This window comes from Miniopterus natalensis, chromosome 13 (assembly GCF_054644295.1).
Source record: "Miniopterus natalensis isolate mMinNat1 chromosome 13, mMinNat1.hap1, whole genome shotgun sequence".
NCBI lineage: Eukaryota > Metazoa > Chordata > Mammalia > Chiroptera > Miniopteridae > Miniopterus > Miniopterus natalensis.
Genome location: NC_142093.1, coordinates 33622231 through 33639631, shown reverse-complemented (window position 1 = coordinate 33639631; position 17401 = coordinate 33622231). Strand labels below are relative to the sequence as shown.

General features: G+C 38.8%; 1 protein-coding gene across 1 annotated transcript in view; it reads right to left on the bottom strand.

The window, feature by feature from the left end:
• EHBP1 (EH domain binding protein 1) overlaps window positions 1–16695 on the bottom strand; it is a 272093-nt gene extending 255398 nt beyond the window's left edge. Inside the window, exons 1-2 of the mRNA XM_087823592.1 lie at window positions 16597–16695; window positions 15297–15700 (exon numbers count right to left, since the gene is read on the bottom strand). Of these exons, the coding sequence (XP_087679718.1) occupies window positions 15297–15400 (104 nt within the window). The 5' untranslated portion in view covers window positions 15401–15700; window positions 16597–16695. The remainder of the gene's footprint in view (window positions 1–15296; window positions 15701–16596) is intronic.
• Window positions 16696–17401: the final 706 nt, after the last annotated feature.

The following is a 17401-nucleotide window of genomic DNA, read 5'->3' as shown; positions in this document are numbered from 1 at the left end:
TAAGTTCCTGGATGACATAAGGGTAGATTTCCTTATGAAGTCCTGCTTTGTCCTTAACAACCTCTAGGATGCGAAGAGCAACCTCTAGTAAAATTACTTAACTGTCTGCGTGCCTGCAAAATAGGCATGAAGATTTCATTACAATTGAAAACTTTTGTATATCAAGAAACACTACTAATGAAGTAAAAAGAGAACCTACAAAATGAGAGAAAATATTTGCAAATCATGTCTTCTGATAAGGGAGATTAATATCCAGAATATATAAAGAACTCCTACAACTCATCAAGAAAAATAAAAACTGAATCAATTAAAAAATTAGGCAATGGACTTGACTTGAACAGACATTTCTCCAAAGAAGATATACAGATGGCCAATGAGCACACGAAAAGATGCTCAACATCACTAACCATTATGGAAATGAAAATCAAAACAAAATGAGATACCATTTTTCACACCCATAAGGATGTCAATCGCTTTATTATATACCAGCAATGAATAATTGGAATTTGAACTACATTACCATTTACATTAGCACCAAAAAAATTATATAGTTAGATATAAATCTAACAAAATATATATACAAGATCTACATGAGGAGTACTACAAAACTCTTAGGAAAAAAAATCGAAGATCTAAAATGGAAAGACTCTCTGTACATGGATAAGAAGACTCGGTATTGCCAAGATATCAGTTCTTCCCAACTTGATCTATAGGTTCAATGCAATCTCAATCAAAATTCAAGCAAGTTATTTTGTGTATATGGACAAACTGATTCTAAAATTTATAGAGAGAGGCAAAGGACCCCAAGCAGTTAACACAATATTGAAGGAGGAGAAAGTCAGAAGACTGACACTACCCAACTTTAGGATTTATAAAACAAACAGCAATTAAGGCAGTCTAGTAGTGGTGAACAAATAGACAAAAGTATCAGTGGAATGGAAAAATGAGCCTAGAAATAGACCCACACAAATACAGTCAACTTATCTCTGACAGAGGAACAAAGGCAATTCAACGGAGAAAGGATAGGATAGTCTTTTTAACTGTGCTGGAATGAATCTAGACACAGGCCTTACACCTTTCACACACCAAAAGCACACTCCATGAAAGAAAAAAGTTGACAGGGGAGATTAAAGATGGCAGCAGACTGAGTGGAAGCTACACTGACACTCTCCCAGGACCAAACTGGAATTACAACTAAAATATAGAAAAATCATCCTGAATAATCAACTGCAACTGAAGATGAGCTGGAGAGCACCCTCATAACAAGGAGGAAAAGTGGAGACTGCATAGAGACTGGTAGGAAGTGCGGAGGCACAAGAGGGCTGGCTAGGCTCCCACAGGCAGCAGCTGAAGGTCCAGAGGAATATCTTAGCTGTGGGGGGTTCCCAATGAGGACTCTGGGGTCTAAACCCCAGGCTTGGCTTCCCAGTCAAGAGCACCAGAACTGAGAAAGGTGCCCACATAACATCTGGCTGTGAAAAGCAGCCAGGTTTCTGTCTGCCAGGGAGAGAGGGTTGGAAATGCAGGCACCCTCTTAAAGAACCAACTGCACAAAGGTTTCTGTGCAGCCACTCACCTTGGGCTCCAGAAGAAGGGGAGCAGAGTGGACTGGAGCTGTGTGAGGAGAATCTAGGGTTGTGGGCTCTGAAGATAGAGATCAGAAGGCACCCATCTGGATTCCTGTACCCAGTCATTCCCCCATACTGCAGAGGACATCTTTCTCAGGAAGACATTTTGCTCCTTTTGCCTGGGGGTGGGAGAAGCAATTGCCCCACCTTGCTGGAAAACCTCTTGTCCTACCCTAAGGAGTTTCTACAGCCTGAAGCTCATTAAGGGAATCCGATTAATCAGCCTGCAGCCAGAGGCGGACCTCAGAGTGCTTGGAGTCTTTGCTTGATCCGCTTCTGGACCCAGGCCTTGGAAAAGTAGACTTTGGTGTGCATCTTGGTCCTGCCCAAATGCACCCAGCCCCAGTAGAGGAGGCCTCAAGCTGAGGGTTGTTGATAGCTCCAAACAGAGTACTCAGGGCCAGTCACAAACTGCGTCTGACATCGGCCTGCACCAAAGACCCTCCAAAAAGACTGAGAGTCCTAGAGGATCTACCTAACACATAGAAACAAACCCAAATAGGCAGCCAAAATTAGGAGACAAAAAAATAAGCCCCAAGTGAAAGAACAAAAGAAGTCTCAAAAAAAAGAGCTAAACGAAATGGTGATAAGTAATCTATCAGATATAGAGTTATCAGATATCAGAATACTGATTGTAAGGATGCTCAACAGCATGAAAAAAGATGAAGGAAATTATGATGGAAATTAAGAATGACATAAAAGAAATAAAGAATACATTGGAAGGAATAAACAGCAGATTAGAGTGAATTAGAAGACAGGGTAGAAAAATCACTCAATCAGAAATCCAAAAAGAAAAAACAATTAAAAAACAGGAGGACAGTCAAAGGGAGCTGTGGGACAAAATGAAATGTAACAATATTTGCATTATAGGACTACCAGAAGGGGAAGAGAATAAGCAAGGGAATAGAGAATTTGTTTGAATAAATAATGGCAGAAAACTTTCCTAATGTGGTGAAGGAAAAAGTCACACAAGTTCAGGAGGCACAGAGAGTCCCAAGCAAGAAGAATCCAAAGAGGCCCATGCCCAGACACATCATTAAAATGCCAAAAATTCAAGACAAAGAGAGTATATTAAAGCTAGAGAAAAGCAATCTGTTACCTGCAAAGGAGCTCCCATAAGGCTGTCAGCTGACTTCTCATCAGAAACTCTACAGGCAGAAGGGAATGGCATGAAGTATTCAAGGTAATGCAAAACAAGGATCTGAAACCAAGACTACTCTATTCAGCAAGGCTATCATTCAAAATAGAGGGAAGCTCAAAGCACTACAAGCCTACCTCAAAAAGCAAAAAAACTTTTAGTAAACTATCTAACCCTACAACTTAAAGAATTAGAAAGCTCCCTTGTGAAGCCACCCGGACCAGGGCTTTTGTTTGCTGCGAGTTTTTTTATTACTGCTTCAATTCATCGGTTGTTATTAGCCTATTCAGGTTTTCTGATTCTTTCTCATTCAGTTTTACATGATCTCACTCATATGTGGAATCTAATAAACAAAATAAACTGAGGAACAAAATAGATCCAGAGACATAGAAGCATGGAACAGACTGATGAATCTCAGTGGGAAGGCAGGGATGGGGGAGTGAGTTGGGAGAAATTAATCAAAGAACTTACATGCATATATGCATAACCCATGGACAGACAACAGTGTGGTGAAGGCCTGGGGGGGGGGGGGCAGATGCGGGGTGGAGGGGATCAATGGGGGAAGAAAAAGGGGGATATCTGTAATACTTTCAACAATAAAGATAAATTTAAAGAAAAAAGTTGATAAATTGGACTTCATTAAAATTACAAACTTATGCTCTATAAAAGATACAATTAATTAAATGAAAATACAAGCCACAAATTGGGAGAAGATACTTTCAAAACATATATCTGGTAAAGGACTGATATCCTAAGTATACCAAGAACTCTTAAAACTCAAAATAAGAAAACAACAACCCAATATTAAAAATGGACAAGTGATCTAGTCATTTCACCAAAGAAGATATACAGATGGCAAATACACATATGAAAAGATGCTCAAAATCATATGTCACTAGGGAATTGCAAATTAAAATGAGGTACCACTACAAATCTACTAGAATGGTGAAAATTCAAAGCGCTGAAAACATCAAAGTCAGGTGAGAATGCGGAACAAAAGGAACTCATTTATTGCTGGTGGGAATACAAAATGATACAGGCATTGAGGAAGACAGTTTAGCAGTTTCTTACACAACTAGTCATATGCTTACCATTTGATACAGAACTTGTGATCCTTGGTATTTACCAAAATGAGCTGAAAACTTATGTTCCACATAAAAACCTGTACACAAATGCTTATAGCAGGTTTATTTATAATTAACAAAACTTGGAAGCAATGAAAAGGTCCTTCAATAGATGAATGGATAAACAAACTGTGGTATACCCATACAATGTAATACTACTCAGTGCTAGAAAGAAATTAGCTATCAAGCCACACAAATATATGGAGGAACTTTCAATGCATATTACTAAGTGAAAGAACCCAATCTAAAAAGGCTACATATTGTATAATTCCAACTATATGATTTTCTGGAAAAGGCAAAACTATAGAAACAATAAAAAAGATCAGTGGTTGTCAGGGATTCAGGAAAAGGGAGAAAGGAATGAATAGGTGGAGTGCAGGGGATTTTTAGGGCAGCGAAACTATCCTGTATGATACTGTTAGGGAATCATGTCATTATATATTTGTTAAAACCCACAGGTGCACAACACAAAAAGTAATGTAAACCCTATTGTAAACTATGGACTTTAGTTAACAATAATGTATCACTATTGGATGAGTATGATCTCTATGAAATGATATGGAATGATTTCCAGGATATACTGCTAAGTGAAAAGCAAAGTGAAACACAGTATCAATAATATTTTCCTACATCTTTTGTGTAAAAAGGAAGAAATAAGGGGAGGAAAAACATATATCTGCTCATTTGTGCAAAAAGAAACAGGAAAAATATACCCAGATTCAATAAATGGTGCTAGAACTGAATATTCACACACAAAAAATGAAGTTGGACCCCTTCCTTATACCATACACAAAAATTAACTTAAAATAGTGTTAGATGCAAGTAATAAAGTAAAAAATAAATTAGACTTAATGAAATTTAAAACTTTCGTGCATCAAGACACCACACCACCATAAAAGTGAAAGACAACTCACTGAATGAGAGAAATATCTGTAAATCACATATATGTGTCTAATATCTAAAATATATTTTTAAAATTCTTACAATGCAATGCTAAAAATATAAATAAAATAACCCCATTAAAAATGTGCACAGAATCAGAGTACACATTTCTAATGAAATAAAAAAATACAAATGGCCAATAAATACATGAAAAAGACTGTGACTAAACAGTATCCAGCAATTAAAGAAATGCAAATCAAAACCACAGTGATATACCACTTTACACCATTAGGATGAATATAATAAAACTGACAATAAGGCGTGCTGGTGAGAATGTGAAGAAACTGGAAGCCTCATGCGTTGCTAGTGGGAACATAAAATGATGCAGCCACTTTGGAAAAGGGTTTGGCAGTTCCTCAAAAAGATAAAGTTACCACATGACCCAGCAATTCCATTTCTATACTATCTTTATAACTCCTTTGTAAACCTAAAATAAATTCAATAAAAAGTTTTCAAAATAAAGGAATCAATTTTTAAAAGATCATCTTGTAAATTAGAGTACTCTTCAAATTAAAGCTGAACCATTAAACTAATTTCTAAACCCACTTATTACATGAATAAATTCAATTTCAATTAAGTTACTTTGAGATAGAATATTACTAAATTCTCTTTGCATTTAATGATTTTTGAAAGGGGATAGAGAAGAAAGATAATGTTTTGGAGAAATAAGATTTTGAAAACTTAAGGGGAACTGTGGTAAATTGACTAGTAAAACAGAATATAGATTTAAAAGATTAAAATTACTATATTAACAGTATCCTATAAACAAAGGAGGAATCTGGAAGGTACGTTTTAGAAGTATAACTATGGCAATAATATAAACAAAGGACCAGAAGGAACTAGGAAAGTGTTAAAGGATATCACAAAAACCTACACCGGCCCAGCCGGGCGTGGCTCAGCAGTTGAGCATCGACCTAGGTTCCAGGAGATCGTGGTTCAACTCCCGGTCAGGGCACAAAACCGTCAGGGCACAAACCCGTCAGGGCACAAACCCAGGTGGCAGGCTTGATCCCCAGTTGGGGGCGTGCAGGAAGCAGATGATCAGTGATGTTTCTCTCATCATTGATGTGTCTCTCTCTCCCTCTCCCTTCCTCTCTCTGAAATCAATGAAGATATTTTTTAAAAAAACACAAAAACCCTACACCAGATTCCCCAACTTTCTGGGTTTACAAGACTCATAATGTGTCAATAATTTTTTTCACAGGCCATAAGACATACCTAACCATTCTGTTTATTACGTAGTCAGGTCCAAACTTAAGGAAGATGTATGTCCTAACAACTTAGCACCTGTGTTGGGCACTTCACAACTTCTCAAACCTTAGAATCATTTTGGATACTGTCTTCCTCTTTTTCTGTTACATATAGATTTTCACATAGTACTTGGTTTTTGTCACAGCAGCTACTAAAAACTCTGCTTTGTAAAAATATGGTATTGTTGAAGGAATGTAGCAATATAATTTGAAAATGAACTACCTTAAGGTAGAAGTTTATGTGATTTCCAACAGATTTTGCTGTGTTTCCCTCAGAATTTTTAAGCATCTCTTGGCACAGCTGTGAGTTCTCTGCAGTGCCTTCTGGGCTCCAAAGTGCAGTTTGGGAACCATAGGCCTTGGCAAAAGATGACAAAGGATGCCACCAACGCAGTGGCAATAGGAAAATTGGAGTACGAATTAAGGCATTCTTCAGAGAAAAAAAGCAGTAGATCCAGAGGTGTTGCCTAGAAGTACAATAGTGCAAATACTTGAGAAGTTTCAAAACTTTCCTATAAAAATAAATAAATAAATTAAAATCCTATCTTTAGAGACTCACCCCCCAACAGTCCTTGCTTCTACAGAAGACAACTAATTTTTTTAAGTGAATGAATGAAGCTGTCAAAATGTTTATATTAATTTGACGGCTTTATATGTGACACAGCTAAAGTACATTGCTCTCACTTTTAACACACACACACACACAAACACACACACACACAACAACTGAATCAAAAGAAGAAAATTCAGTTCAAATTCTTGACTCAATAAACATGTCTGCAGTACCAAGAGGAATTATCATCCAGCATCTGCAAAAGTTTTATTTCAGGCAGATACCTGAGAAAGAATCAAATATGGTGGTTCTATAACCTTGTTTGATGATCTTAAGCAATCAGGGAACTTCTAAAATGACAGATTTGCCAGCACCATTCCAGACATACAAAAATCAGGACTTTCTAATGGGCATGAAAATCTCCATATTTGCAAAGGGCCCTGGTGATTCTGAAATCAGCCAGTTTGAGAGGAAATAGCTAAAACGATCCTGTCCAATATGGGACTGTTCCACATTTTCACTGTCCAACACGGTAGCGCCCCTAGCTACATGTGGCTAGTGAGCACTTGAAATGTGGTTAATGTGCCTGAGGAACTGAATTTTTAATTTAATTTAATTTAAATTTATATGTAATTGCCAGATATGGTTAGTTGCTTCTGGACAGCACAGAACTTCATTTATGTTAAATATCCATTCTTCTAAATAAGTTGTAGCCTTAATTTAAATTAGATAATCAAAAAAGTAGGTTCCTCAGCCACAGTACCTCATAAAGGGTCTTCATAAAGATTATATATTATGGCAACAGAAGCATTATCCAATTTAACAGTCTTGATAGGTGGAAACTATCTCAAATGTCATACATATATTTTTCACAATAAAAATCCTCTTTGAGTGAAGTTCTAAGAAAAGTCTCTGCAAATTAATTTTCTTTAGCCAGAAGGAATATTATGTGAGTCAATGTGCTTCCCCTTTTGCCATAGCTGCCAGTAAACTCAGAACCAAGTCCATTGTCCAATGGTAACTACTGTTAAGTGCCTAGTAACATTACTCTCGCTCATCTAAGACTATCTCTGTTCTATTTATGTCCCTAAATTAGTCAACATAGTGTTATTTTAAATTCTGAAGCTGACAAACTCTTTTGGACATAGGCAGAGTACCAGCTTTTAAAGTGATAACTTCCTTGCATTAAAGTCAATCTTTTTTTATTGTTATTGAAGTATTAAAGTCATATTTAAGTGTTTTTTAAAGTATTTTAAAAATAAAACACTGGGATTAATAACACCAGGAATTTTTTTAATAGATCAAATTTACCAAGGAAAATCTTTAAGTGTCTATTAGCAAAGCTGCCTAAAAATATCACCATAAGAGTGAAAAATAAGACAAACACATACTGAGAGCCTGTAGTAATTTTATTGCCCCCATTTCACAAACTCAGTGCCACTCCTTTTAAAAACTATGCAAAAGCCCCGGTGCAGAATATGAACATCCCTATTGAGCACTCAGCTCAAAATGCTTGTACAATTTTTCCTTCAGCACACTGGACTATTTTTATATCATGCAGTGAACTACTTCAGTGACTCTTTTGTTGAAATTTTCCACAAAATTAGAACAAACACATATGATGCATCAATAGCACATTTTAAGTTCTCCAAGCATCTAAGTATAAAACGAATATGAAACTAAACTAAATCTTAAGAGAACTTCTTCACATAATCCCTTAAAATTTTGTTTAAAAAATCAACTTTTAAAATACATAAACCAAGACCTGATACCAAAATAAGATAAGGGAATTACACACTACCAAAAGATACATTTTACTCCATGGGTTGGTTTTAAAAATCATGACAGGGAAAAAATTTTTAAAGAAAAACCGTCATAAAGAAATATATCCTAAATATTATGGTCACCATAGTGTGCGTGTGTGTGTGTGCGTGCGCGCGCGCACATGCACACACACACACAAATGCTGGCAAGTTAATTCTACTTGATGGTTTTCAGAGTACATTGTTACAAATTCTTTGTTGAGGACCTAAGATCCTATACAAGAACACAGGTCCACAGGAGCTACCTTAACAAGTATTAAGTGCCACTGCCACTTTAGTAAAAGTTTTCTTTGGTAGTGTGGATCCAGACTATCCCTGTACTTTGGAAATATTTTCAGGTTGTAATGCATAGATAAATGTTACTTCTTCCATCAATTCAATGCCAGACAGAGTCCTTTGTGCCAAATAGGGTCAATGGAACCAAAAACAAATATCCAAAGTCAAAATACTGAGTTATCAGTTCTACACACTCTCCATTAAAACACCCTTTTTTTTTCAATGAACACCACAAAGTTCCTTAATCAGACTACTGCTCTAACATGAAGTAGCCCAGACCAAATTGTCATGACAATTCCCTATGATCCTTTATCTTTCCATCTTAATTTCTCATTCCTACTGATCCTCAGGCCACCTTTCACTCTCTCCTGACAGTCACTATTATGGTGACCTATGCCTTACCCAGACTGTTTATACCCAATATTTCTAATCATTCTGGCCCACATCCCTACCCTATTCATGGAGCAGCACTGACAGCTTAGATGTTCTATTTCTGATCCTGTCAGAAGAAAGCAGGGGGAGGGCTTGTGAGACAGTGTTTATAAAGTCTACAGTAGTGTAGGGTAATGTCCTATACTTTCACACTCTCACCACTCACTCAATGACTCACCCACAGCAATTTCTAGTCCTGCAAGTTCCATTCATAGTAAGTACTCTATAAAGGTGAAGCATTTATCTTTTATACAGTATTTCTATTGTACCTTTTCTATGTTTAGATACATTTAGATACACAAATACCACTGTGTTAAAATTGCCTAGTATTCACTATAATAATATGCTATACAGGCTTTGTAGCCTAGCAACAGGCTATACCATATAGTCTTGGTGTATGTTGGAGGCTATAACAGCTAGGTTTGTGTAAGTGCACTCTACGATGTTCACACAACAACATAGCCTAATGATGCATTTCTCAGAATTTGTTCCCACAGTTAAGTGACACATGACTGTACTAAGTGACTACAGCCTCTTCTCTCCCCTGAGCTTAAGACTCAAAATTAACTGCTTAAGTGAGACCTCCATCTGGATGTCCCAAACTTTAAAAAAAAGGAAAGCCAATTCAAGATTTCTCCAAATCTTGTCTTTTCCAAGTGTTCCCCATCCCTGTAACTATTACATTCACCTGGTTGCTCAAGCCAAAAAACTATAGTCATTACTGATTCATCTCTCACTTTCTTTATATCATACCTAATCCATCATTAAGTCCTGTCAACTATACATTCAAAAATATTTATTTCCAGTTACACAGATATATACCTTTGTCAAAACTCATTGAAATGTACGCTTAAAATGTATGCATTTTATTGTATGTAAAAGTGTTAAGTTATACCTCAGTAAAGTGTGGTGGTATCAAGTGTGTATCACCTACATACATCTGACCATTTCTCAACACCCTCAACCATTACCTCTTTGCTTCTTGGACTATTACAATAGCCTCCTAACTGGTATCTTCCACAAAGTATCCAGAATAATCTTCTTAAAATGCAAATCATATTATATCACTTCCCTGCTCATACCCCTCCAATGGCTTTCTATCACACTTAAAATCCAAAAGCCTTTACCATGACCTCAAGGCCACACATGATCTAACCCATCCCCCTCCCTACCACCTACCTCTTAGATCTCACCTATCATTTTATCCCTTATTCTACTGTGTTCCAGATACATTGGCCTTCCAGATACTCCTAAAACACACCAAGCTTGTTTCCAATTAATTTTTTTAAAAATATATTTCAAAAGTAGGTTCTTCACATCAAGGCTAGTGTACCTCTATTTCACTCCATTAGATGATCAACAGAGAAATGCATGTTTAATCCACCCAAAGAAGTGGATCTGAATGAGTACTTATTAATGTAATTTGTACTTCATAAACTCAAGTTAATACTTAAAGTGCCTGTAGCATTCTGATATCCAACTGGAAAACTAAATTAGGTTCATTTACTGAGAGCCTGGAACATCAGATTAAGGACTTTATATTTTATCTATCAGGCCAGTGTCACAAACTTAAGCCCTGAAAACAGCTACTTTTTTTTACTTTTCAAATCTTGAGGTCACAAGGTTTGTAAAGATGTGTGGAATAATGAAAAAATATGAAGAGTTACTTTTAGGGGTAGATACACATTTTTGTACCTCTAGAATTTTGAACCATGTGATTGTATTACCTATTTTTTAAAATAAATTATAACTAAAACTATATTTAAAAACAAGAAAAAGAAATTCTTATATGACAAAAAATCAGAAAAAATATATTTATGCCTTTTTAAGAAAAACATACTATTTTAAATACTTTTTGAATGCCATAACTAAGAATTAGATAGAAGAAATATAAAAACATAAATATATTCATATATTTAGGTGATGCAGACATACACAGAAACTAAAATACTTGCTTACACATAATGGTCCTTATTATATATATAGGAGGTCCTACTAGAATTGAATTCTGCAACCTGTGGTTGAATTCTGTGGTTATGAATTATCATAACCACAACTTGCCAACTTTTAAGTAGTTTCCTTCCATACCTGAAGGGCCACTGAGGGCTCATATAGTGAAGACTTCTCTCAGAAATTTAAAGGCTTGCAAGTGATAAAAGAATAGGATAAGAAGTAAACTAAGATAAAAGCGAGCAAAGTTTCTTTCTCTCAAACTCATCTCCAGTGGCCAGTCTCACCACTTGTCAACAGCTACATCAGTTAAGCAAGATTAATAATTAAATTACTTGGGACAACGATAAGAGTAGGGGATATGAACTCTTATCGTCTCCAAATTTGCCAGAGCCTCTACCTGACAATCAAGGAGTGATGAGGAACAGAACCTCACAGTATAAGGTCATTCTGGTTTTTGTTCCTGACTTAAATTCTAGAACCACTACACCATGAAAGAATCAGGAAGTAGGCCCTGTTGAACTAAGGGAACTCAACTGTATCAGGCAGGGCAAAGGCAACAAAGAGAAAGCAGAAATCCCAGACCCTCTAATCTATAGAATCCATCCTTTGATCAAGGGCAAAGTACAGTGAGTTTACTCATGGCCTAAATCTCAAAAGGTGGCCTCCTTAAACCTTGACCTTCATCCTGTTACTGTCATGTATAGGCTCAGACCCTATGGCTATGAAAAGAGAACATGGGAAAATGTTTCTCCTCTCCATAATTACAGAAATAACACATTCTTCCTTGGAAAACATATCCTGATTCCCATTACCCTATTACATCAACTTACTATGCCTTTTCTTAATCCTTTGAGTTTCATCTTCATTTCTTTGAGTTACAAATTCATACAGAAGTCAGTGTATTTTAAATATACTTTATCCTAAAGTCATAAATGGGGACTTGGTAAGGTTGAAAACATCACTTAAAAATACTGCTTCTTAAACCTGAATATGCATAATGTGAATCTTCATATTAAAATGGAGATTCTGATTCAGTAGGTCTAGGGCAAGGCCTAACAGTCAGCAGTTCTAACAGATTCCCAGGTGTTGCAAATGTTCCTGCTTCTCAGAAAGTACTTTAAGAAGCAAGGTTCAAAAAGGCAATGGTACCTATATACACAGGTTACCTCCAAAGGCACAATCCCAGTAGAATGCTAACTGTTCCTTCTTTTTATAGTTTATTCCTTCTTCTGTAATTTATACCAGATGTATTTTCTTATCCTCTCAATACTTGCAATTTATCTTCAATGCTATTACTGATGTATCTTTTCTTTTATATTCAGTTGGCATCTCTAAATTTCCTTCTTCACCTTTTATTCTTCCATATCCCCCAAAATAATACCTAAATGTAAAAGTAGCTGATAAAAAAATTTTACTATGTGCCCAACTCTGTTTTTTTCTTATGTCTTTTAAATAGTTTCTAATTCAGCACACACACATCCAATAATTTAAGATTTTTTGCAATGATCAAAATAAGGAATGAAAAAAAGAAAGAAAAGGAAGAAAGAAAACTATAGGATAAAAGTCTAGAAATTAGGCCTGATCTGTATCTATCACAGTACCCTATACAAAATAAGGCAAAAGGAATATTAACTAAAAGTCATTACAACAAATTTTTATATATTGAAGAGACTTTAAAGCTCTATTTAAGGATCCACTTATAAAATTCCAGTACATTAAACAAATATGTTAGTCTTTAAGTCTGTCACCTTGTTAGCTTTATATTGTTAAATGGGAGGACAAAATATTTAGAACTAATGTCTGAATATTCTAGAACATACAGATGTTTCTAATGTTAAGGCCAGATCCTATCGTAAAGATCTAATTTAATAGGTGTATCATAATGTCAACCCCTAAAAATAAGCCATCTATTCAACTGTAATCAAGTTAAATTTTCATTCTTGCTTTCACCTTGAGACACATTAACAATAATTTACACGCTTCTCAAGGAAAAAAAATCCAGGGATGCTGCAAACTGTGGGTAAGAAATTTTGTGACTAAAGAATCACCTGATATGTTCTATTTCCCTTAAGAAAACAGATTTTAATTTAACCATCTTTAAGTTGATATTCCCAGTATACTGCCAAATTAAGAAATACTTGTAATCATGATCTTCCTCATGTATTCCCTATCTTGGTTAGTAGTACACCCAGTCTTCTAAGCCAGAAACTTGGGTGTCAATTTAGGCCTCTCCCTCTCCCTCACCCCTATCCTTTCCAGCCTTCTGACTGAAATAACCACCGAGTCCTATCCATTTTGTGTCCTAAGTGCTCCTCTGGTCCATTCTCTCCATTCCCTCTGTCACTGCCTTAATCTAACCCTTTTTTCTCACCTCATCTATTGTCGCAGCTACCCCTAACATCACTGCCTCCAGTCACCCTTTCCACTATGATCCTTACTCCATGCTGTTATCAAGTGATATTCCAAAATGCCAACCTAATGTCTCTCCCACTCAAAACCTTTCACTATGTCCCCATGTATAACAGCACATAACTTTTGAGGATTTGAATCCTCCCTGCCTCGCAAACATCATATCCATTGCGCTACCCCTGTCCTGCACTTTAAGCCCCATGATTATCAAACTACACTGCCTGAATTTCCAGCACACCCCAAGCTATTTAATGCCCCTATGCTTTTGCATAGGCTGCTGCTTCAATCTAGGATATCTTTCATTTCTTCCCCCTTAGCCAACTACTATGAATCTTGCAAAACCCAGCTCAGATTCCAGAAAGCCATCCCAAGACCCTACCCCTTACTCTTAAGAGTTAAATATTTCCTCCTCTGCTAACTTTGTAAGTAATAATGGCATTTGTTGGGCATTTACTATATTCCTGACTCTGTTACAAGCATTTTACATGTATTAACTCATTTAATCTTCACAATAACTCTTCCTATGAAGTGGTACCATTACTTCCTTTGTGGATATGGAAACGAAACCACAGACAAATAAGCTGTCCCCAAGGGTGCCCAACTGTTAAGTGATGGACACAGATTAAAATCCTAACAGCATACACATTTATATTATTGTACCAATCACAGTGAATTTATTTATTTACATGATTGTCATTACCCTGAACTGTGAGCTCCTTGAGAGTGGGGATTATGTCATATTCAACTCTAAAGCCAAAGTCCCTAGTATAAAGTAGGTAATCAGTACATGCATTTCTCGAGTTGCACATAAAATAACATTCCTAACAAGTTCAAAAGAAAAGCATTCAGAAACTAGTTTCCAAATAAATATTCAAATATGCTTTAAGAGTTCTAGAACAGAGCAAGACAGGTTTTTTTTCAACTAAATAAAAAGAATGTTAAATAGAGAGGTTAATACAGACATGAGGTTAGAGTCCTTGTGGAAAATGAAATGGGCTTATTTTCGCAATAATACTGCTTAATCACTGCAATAAATCAAAACCCAAAGGACCGTTTGCTTAAGATTAACTTTTTTTCTCACTAAGTAAGAATTCTTCTTGCTGATCACTCAGGGCAGTGAAAAGAAAGCCCTAAATTTACTTTGCTCAAGTGGAAAGAAGCAAATCATAGACCAGCACTACTAATTGCTTCCTTAAGTCTGGCCAAGAAATGTATCCCATTAGGCAATTAAAATAAAACACAGTTGCCTGACTAAGCATATAACAAAAGAATTTCTAAGGTTATGTGGACTGGCATTCCATTATTCAAATAATGAAAAATTCTTTATCTTAAGCAAAGAAAAATGAAAAATCAAGAAAAAAATAGCATAGATTATCCCTATCCCACAACAATAGATTTTTTGATTAAAACATATGCATATATGTTTATAATATTTCAATAGTCATTCTTTGTCACCTTAAAGTTTTAAAAAATCAAAGTTATTCTAACACTAATGATGAAAGACTTCAAGACCAAATCTACTGTACTTTTAGTGTGCTCTCACAGTTACAGTCCTCTGAGCCATCCTGAAGTACGGTAATTAAAACCCAAAGGGCCAGTACCAGCAGCAACAATGCACACATCACTTGTTAGAGTAATCTGTACCCTGCCCAGCTTCTACACACTTGTACATTACAGAAAGGTATACCTGCTGTCAGAAGAAGCAGAGTTTAGGCCACAGTGAGTTTAGGCCACATCAGAGCAAACTCTACCCCCTGGCATGTCTTACCATTTCTTGGTACACTCAACCATCAGCTCCTGGTAGGAGGCCACAAACTGGAACTTAGATGCATGTTTTCCTACACGCTGCAGTCTCTTCCAAACTGAAGCCATGATGATCGGTCAATACACTGGAGCAGTTCTGGGTTAGCAACACAGCAGCTTTAACAAAGCAGAGGGTCCAAAGCAAAAAAGCTTTGCATGTATGTCTGTACTTTTAAAAACTCAACTACAACTTGAAATGATGTTTGGGGTCCATAAGTCTTCTCCCTGTTTCACAGGGTAAATCCCATCTTAGATGAATGGCCCAGTGAAGAACAGTGTGATATACATGACAGGATGAGTGAGTGGAGGTTCCCTCATGGAGACATCACCAGCCCACCTCAGGGGTTATATGATGTGTATTCCAGAGAACTGAAAAGCAAAACAAAGAGAAAAAAATATGAGGAAAGAAAAGAAGCATGACAAGTGGTTAACCACTCATGTTAGATAACACTGCAACAGACAACCCCAGTTCTCCACACGTTTTTCAAACAATGAAACAAAACACCAACCTCAAAAGCTAGTAACATCAAGGACACAAGACACCAAGGGAAAAAATGGCCAATTCACATTGAAGACGTGGAGCAACACGCCTGCTAATCAGCATCAACAGCAATCCAGGGACACACGTCAGGGCCCTACCTCCCCCTCCTAGCATCACAGGAGGGCGAGCGGAGCGGGAAAGTGTAGATAGGGATGCTGTGTAATGTCCACGGCCAGTCAGAGGGCGGGGTGGAGCATTTTAAAATAAACTTTGTTTTTCATCCGATAATTAATAGCCTCGAGTCCTCGAAAGTGTGCTTGGAACAAATTAAGGCGCGGGGAAGAACGCTGTTGTAGAGTTGGAGGGGGAAATGGATGGGGAAAGAGTGGAGAGAAATCTCAAGGCAGAGTGCGGGCAGCGTCCCGGCTCCAGGCCACTTGGGCTCTCCTTCGCCTTCGCTGCCAACCGGAGAGAAATGGAAACTCCTGCCTGGGCGTGAAGCAATGACCAGCGGGGCAAGTGCACCGTTGCGGGGTGCAGGGTGCGGTGCCTCCCTCCCCCATCCTCAGGGAACAGTCCGCCGGAGCCTCCTCTAGTCACGCACAGAGCCCAGACCCCTGCCCCCCAGCGGAGGCAGGCGGTGGCTCGCCCGCGGTCCCTGTCACCCAGGCGATGCCAGAAGACCTCAGCTTGGTGGTCCCCGAGCCCCGGCCCCGCCGCACGTCCGCTCCCGCCCCCTCCTCACACTTCTAACCCCGCCGTTGGGCTGAGTCTGGCCCCGTACCCTCCTCAGCGCCGCTCCTCCGTCGCCGCCGCAGCAGCAGCCGCCGCCGCCGCCACCGAGTCCTCCATCCCCGCCGGAGCCACATGGAACAGCCGAGCCAGCCGTGGCGCTCGAGGGAGCCGGGGTCTGCAGCCCCTCAGGCGGACGGCGCGCCTCACGCCCGCCCCCTCCCGGACGGAGTCGCCCCGCGACCGTCCCCCACCCTACAAAACCCTGCCAGAGCCGCCGCTCAGCGCCCAGCACCCCCTCCCCCGCCTTCCTCCTCCGCCACCATCATCATTACCTCCCCCGCCGCACCTCTCACACTAACCCTACCCTCGGCGGCTCAACCGCCGTCCGCTCCGCCGCCATTGGCCAGGCCCCGCTCACGCCCCACCCACCCCAGTGGACAACCCTACTAGCGGCGGAGCCTCCTCATTGGCCGGTCCTAGTGCCCATCACAGGGGCTCCACTCCCAAGCTCTGGAGGCGTTTTTCCCCAGCCGGAACGCCGCACACCAATCTACCCTTCTTATTAAAAAAAAAAAAAAAAAAATTGAAATTTACTAAGGACGATCCCGCCCATCCCTCTGATTGGCTTGGGGAGGGAAGCGCTAGGCAGGAGTAGGGAGTGTTTATGGTGCACTGGAACATGGTTGCTGAAGGTGGATGTCTGTCAACCGCGAGCCGGGTACCGGGAGGGGTTTCTGGCTGGAGCCTGCGGTGGGAGATCGCGGGGCTGCCCCCGCTGCAGCCCAGGGCAGAGCGGCTGCGGCGGTTTCCTCTCCGCCTCTCCTATCCCCACCCTAGGAGCTGGGTGCGCCCTC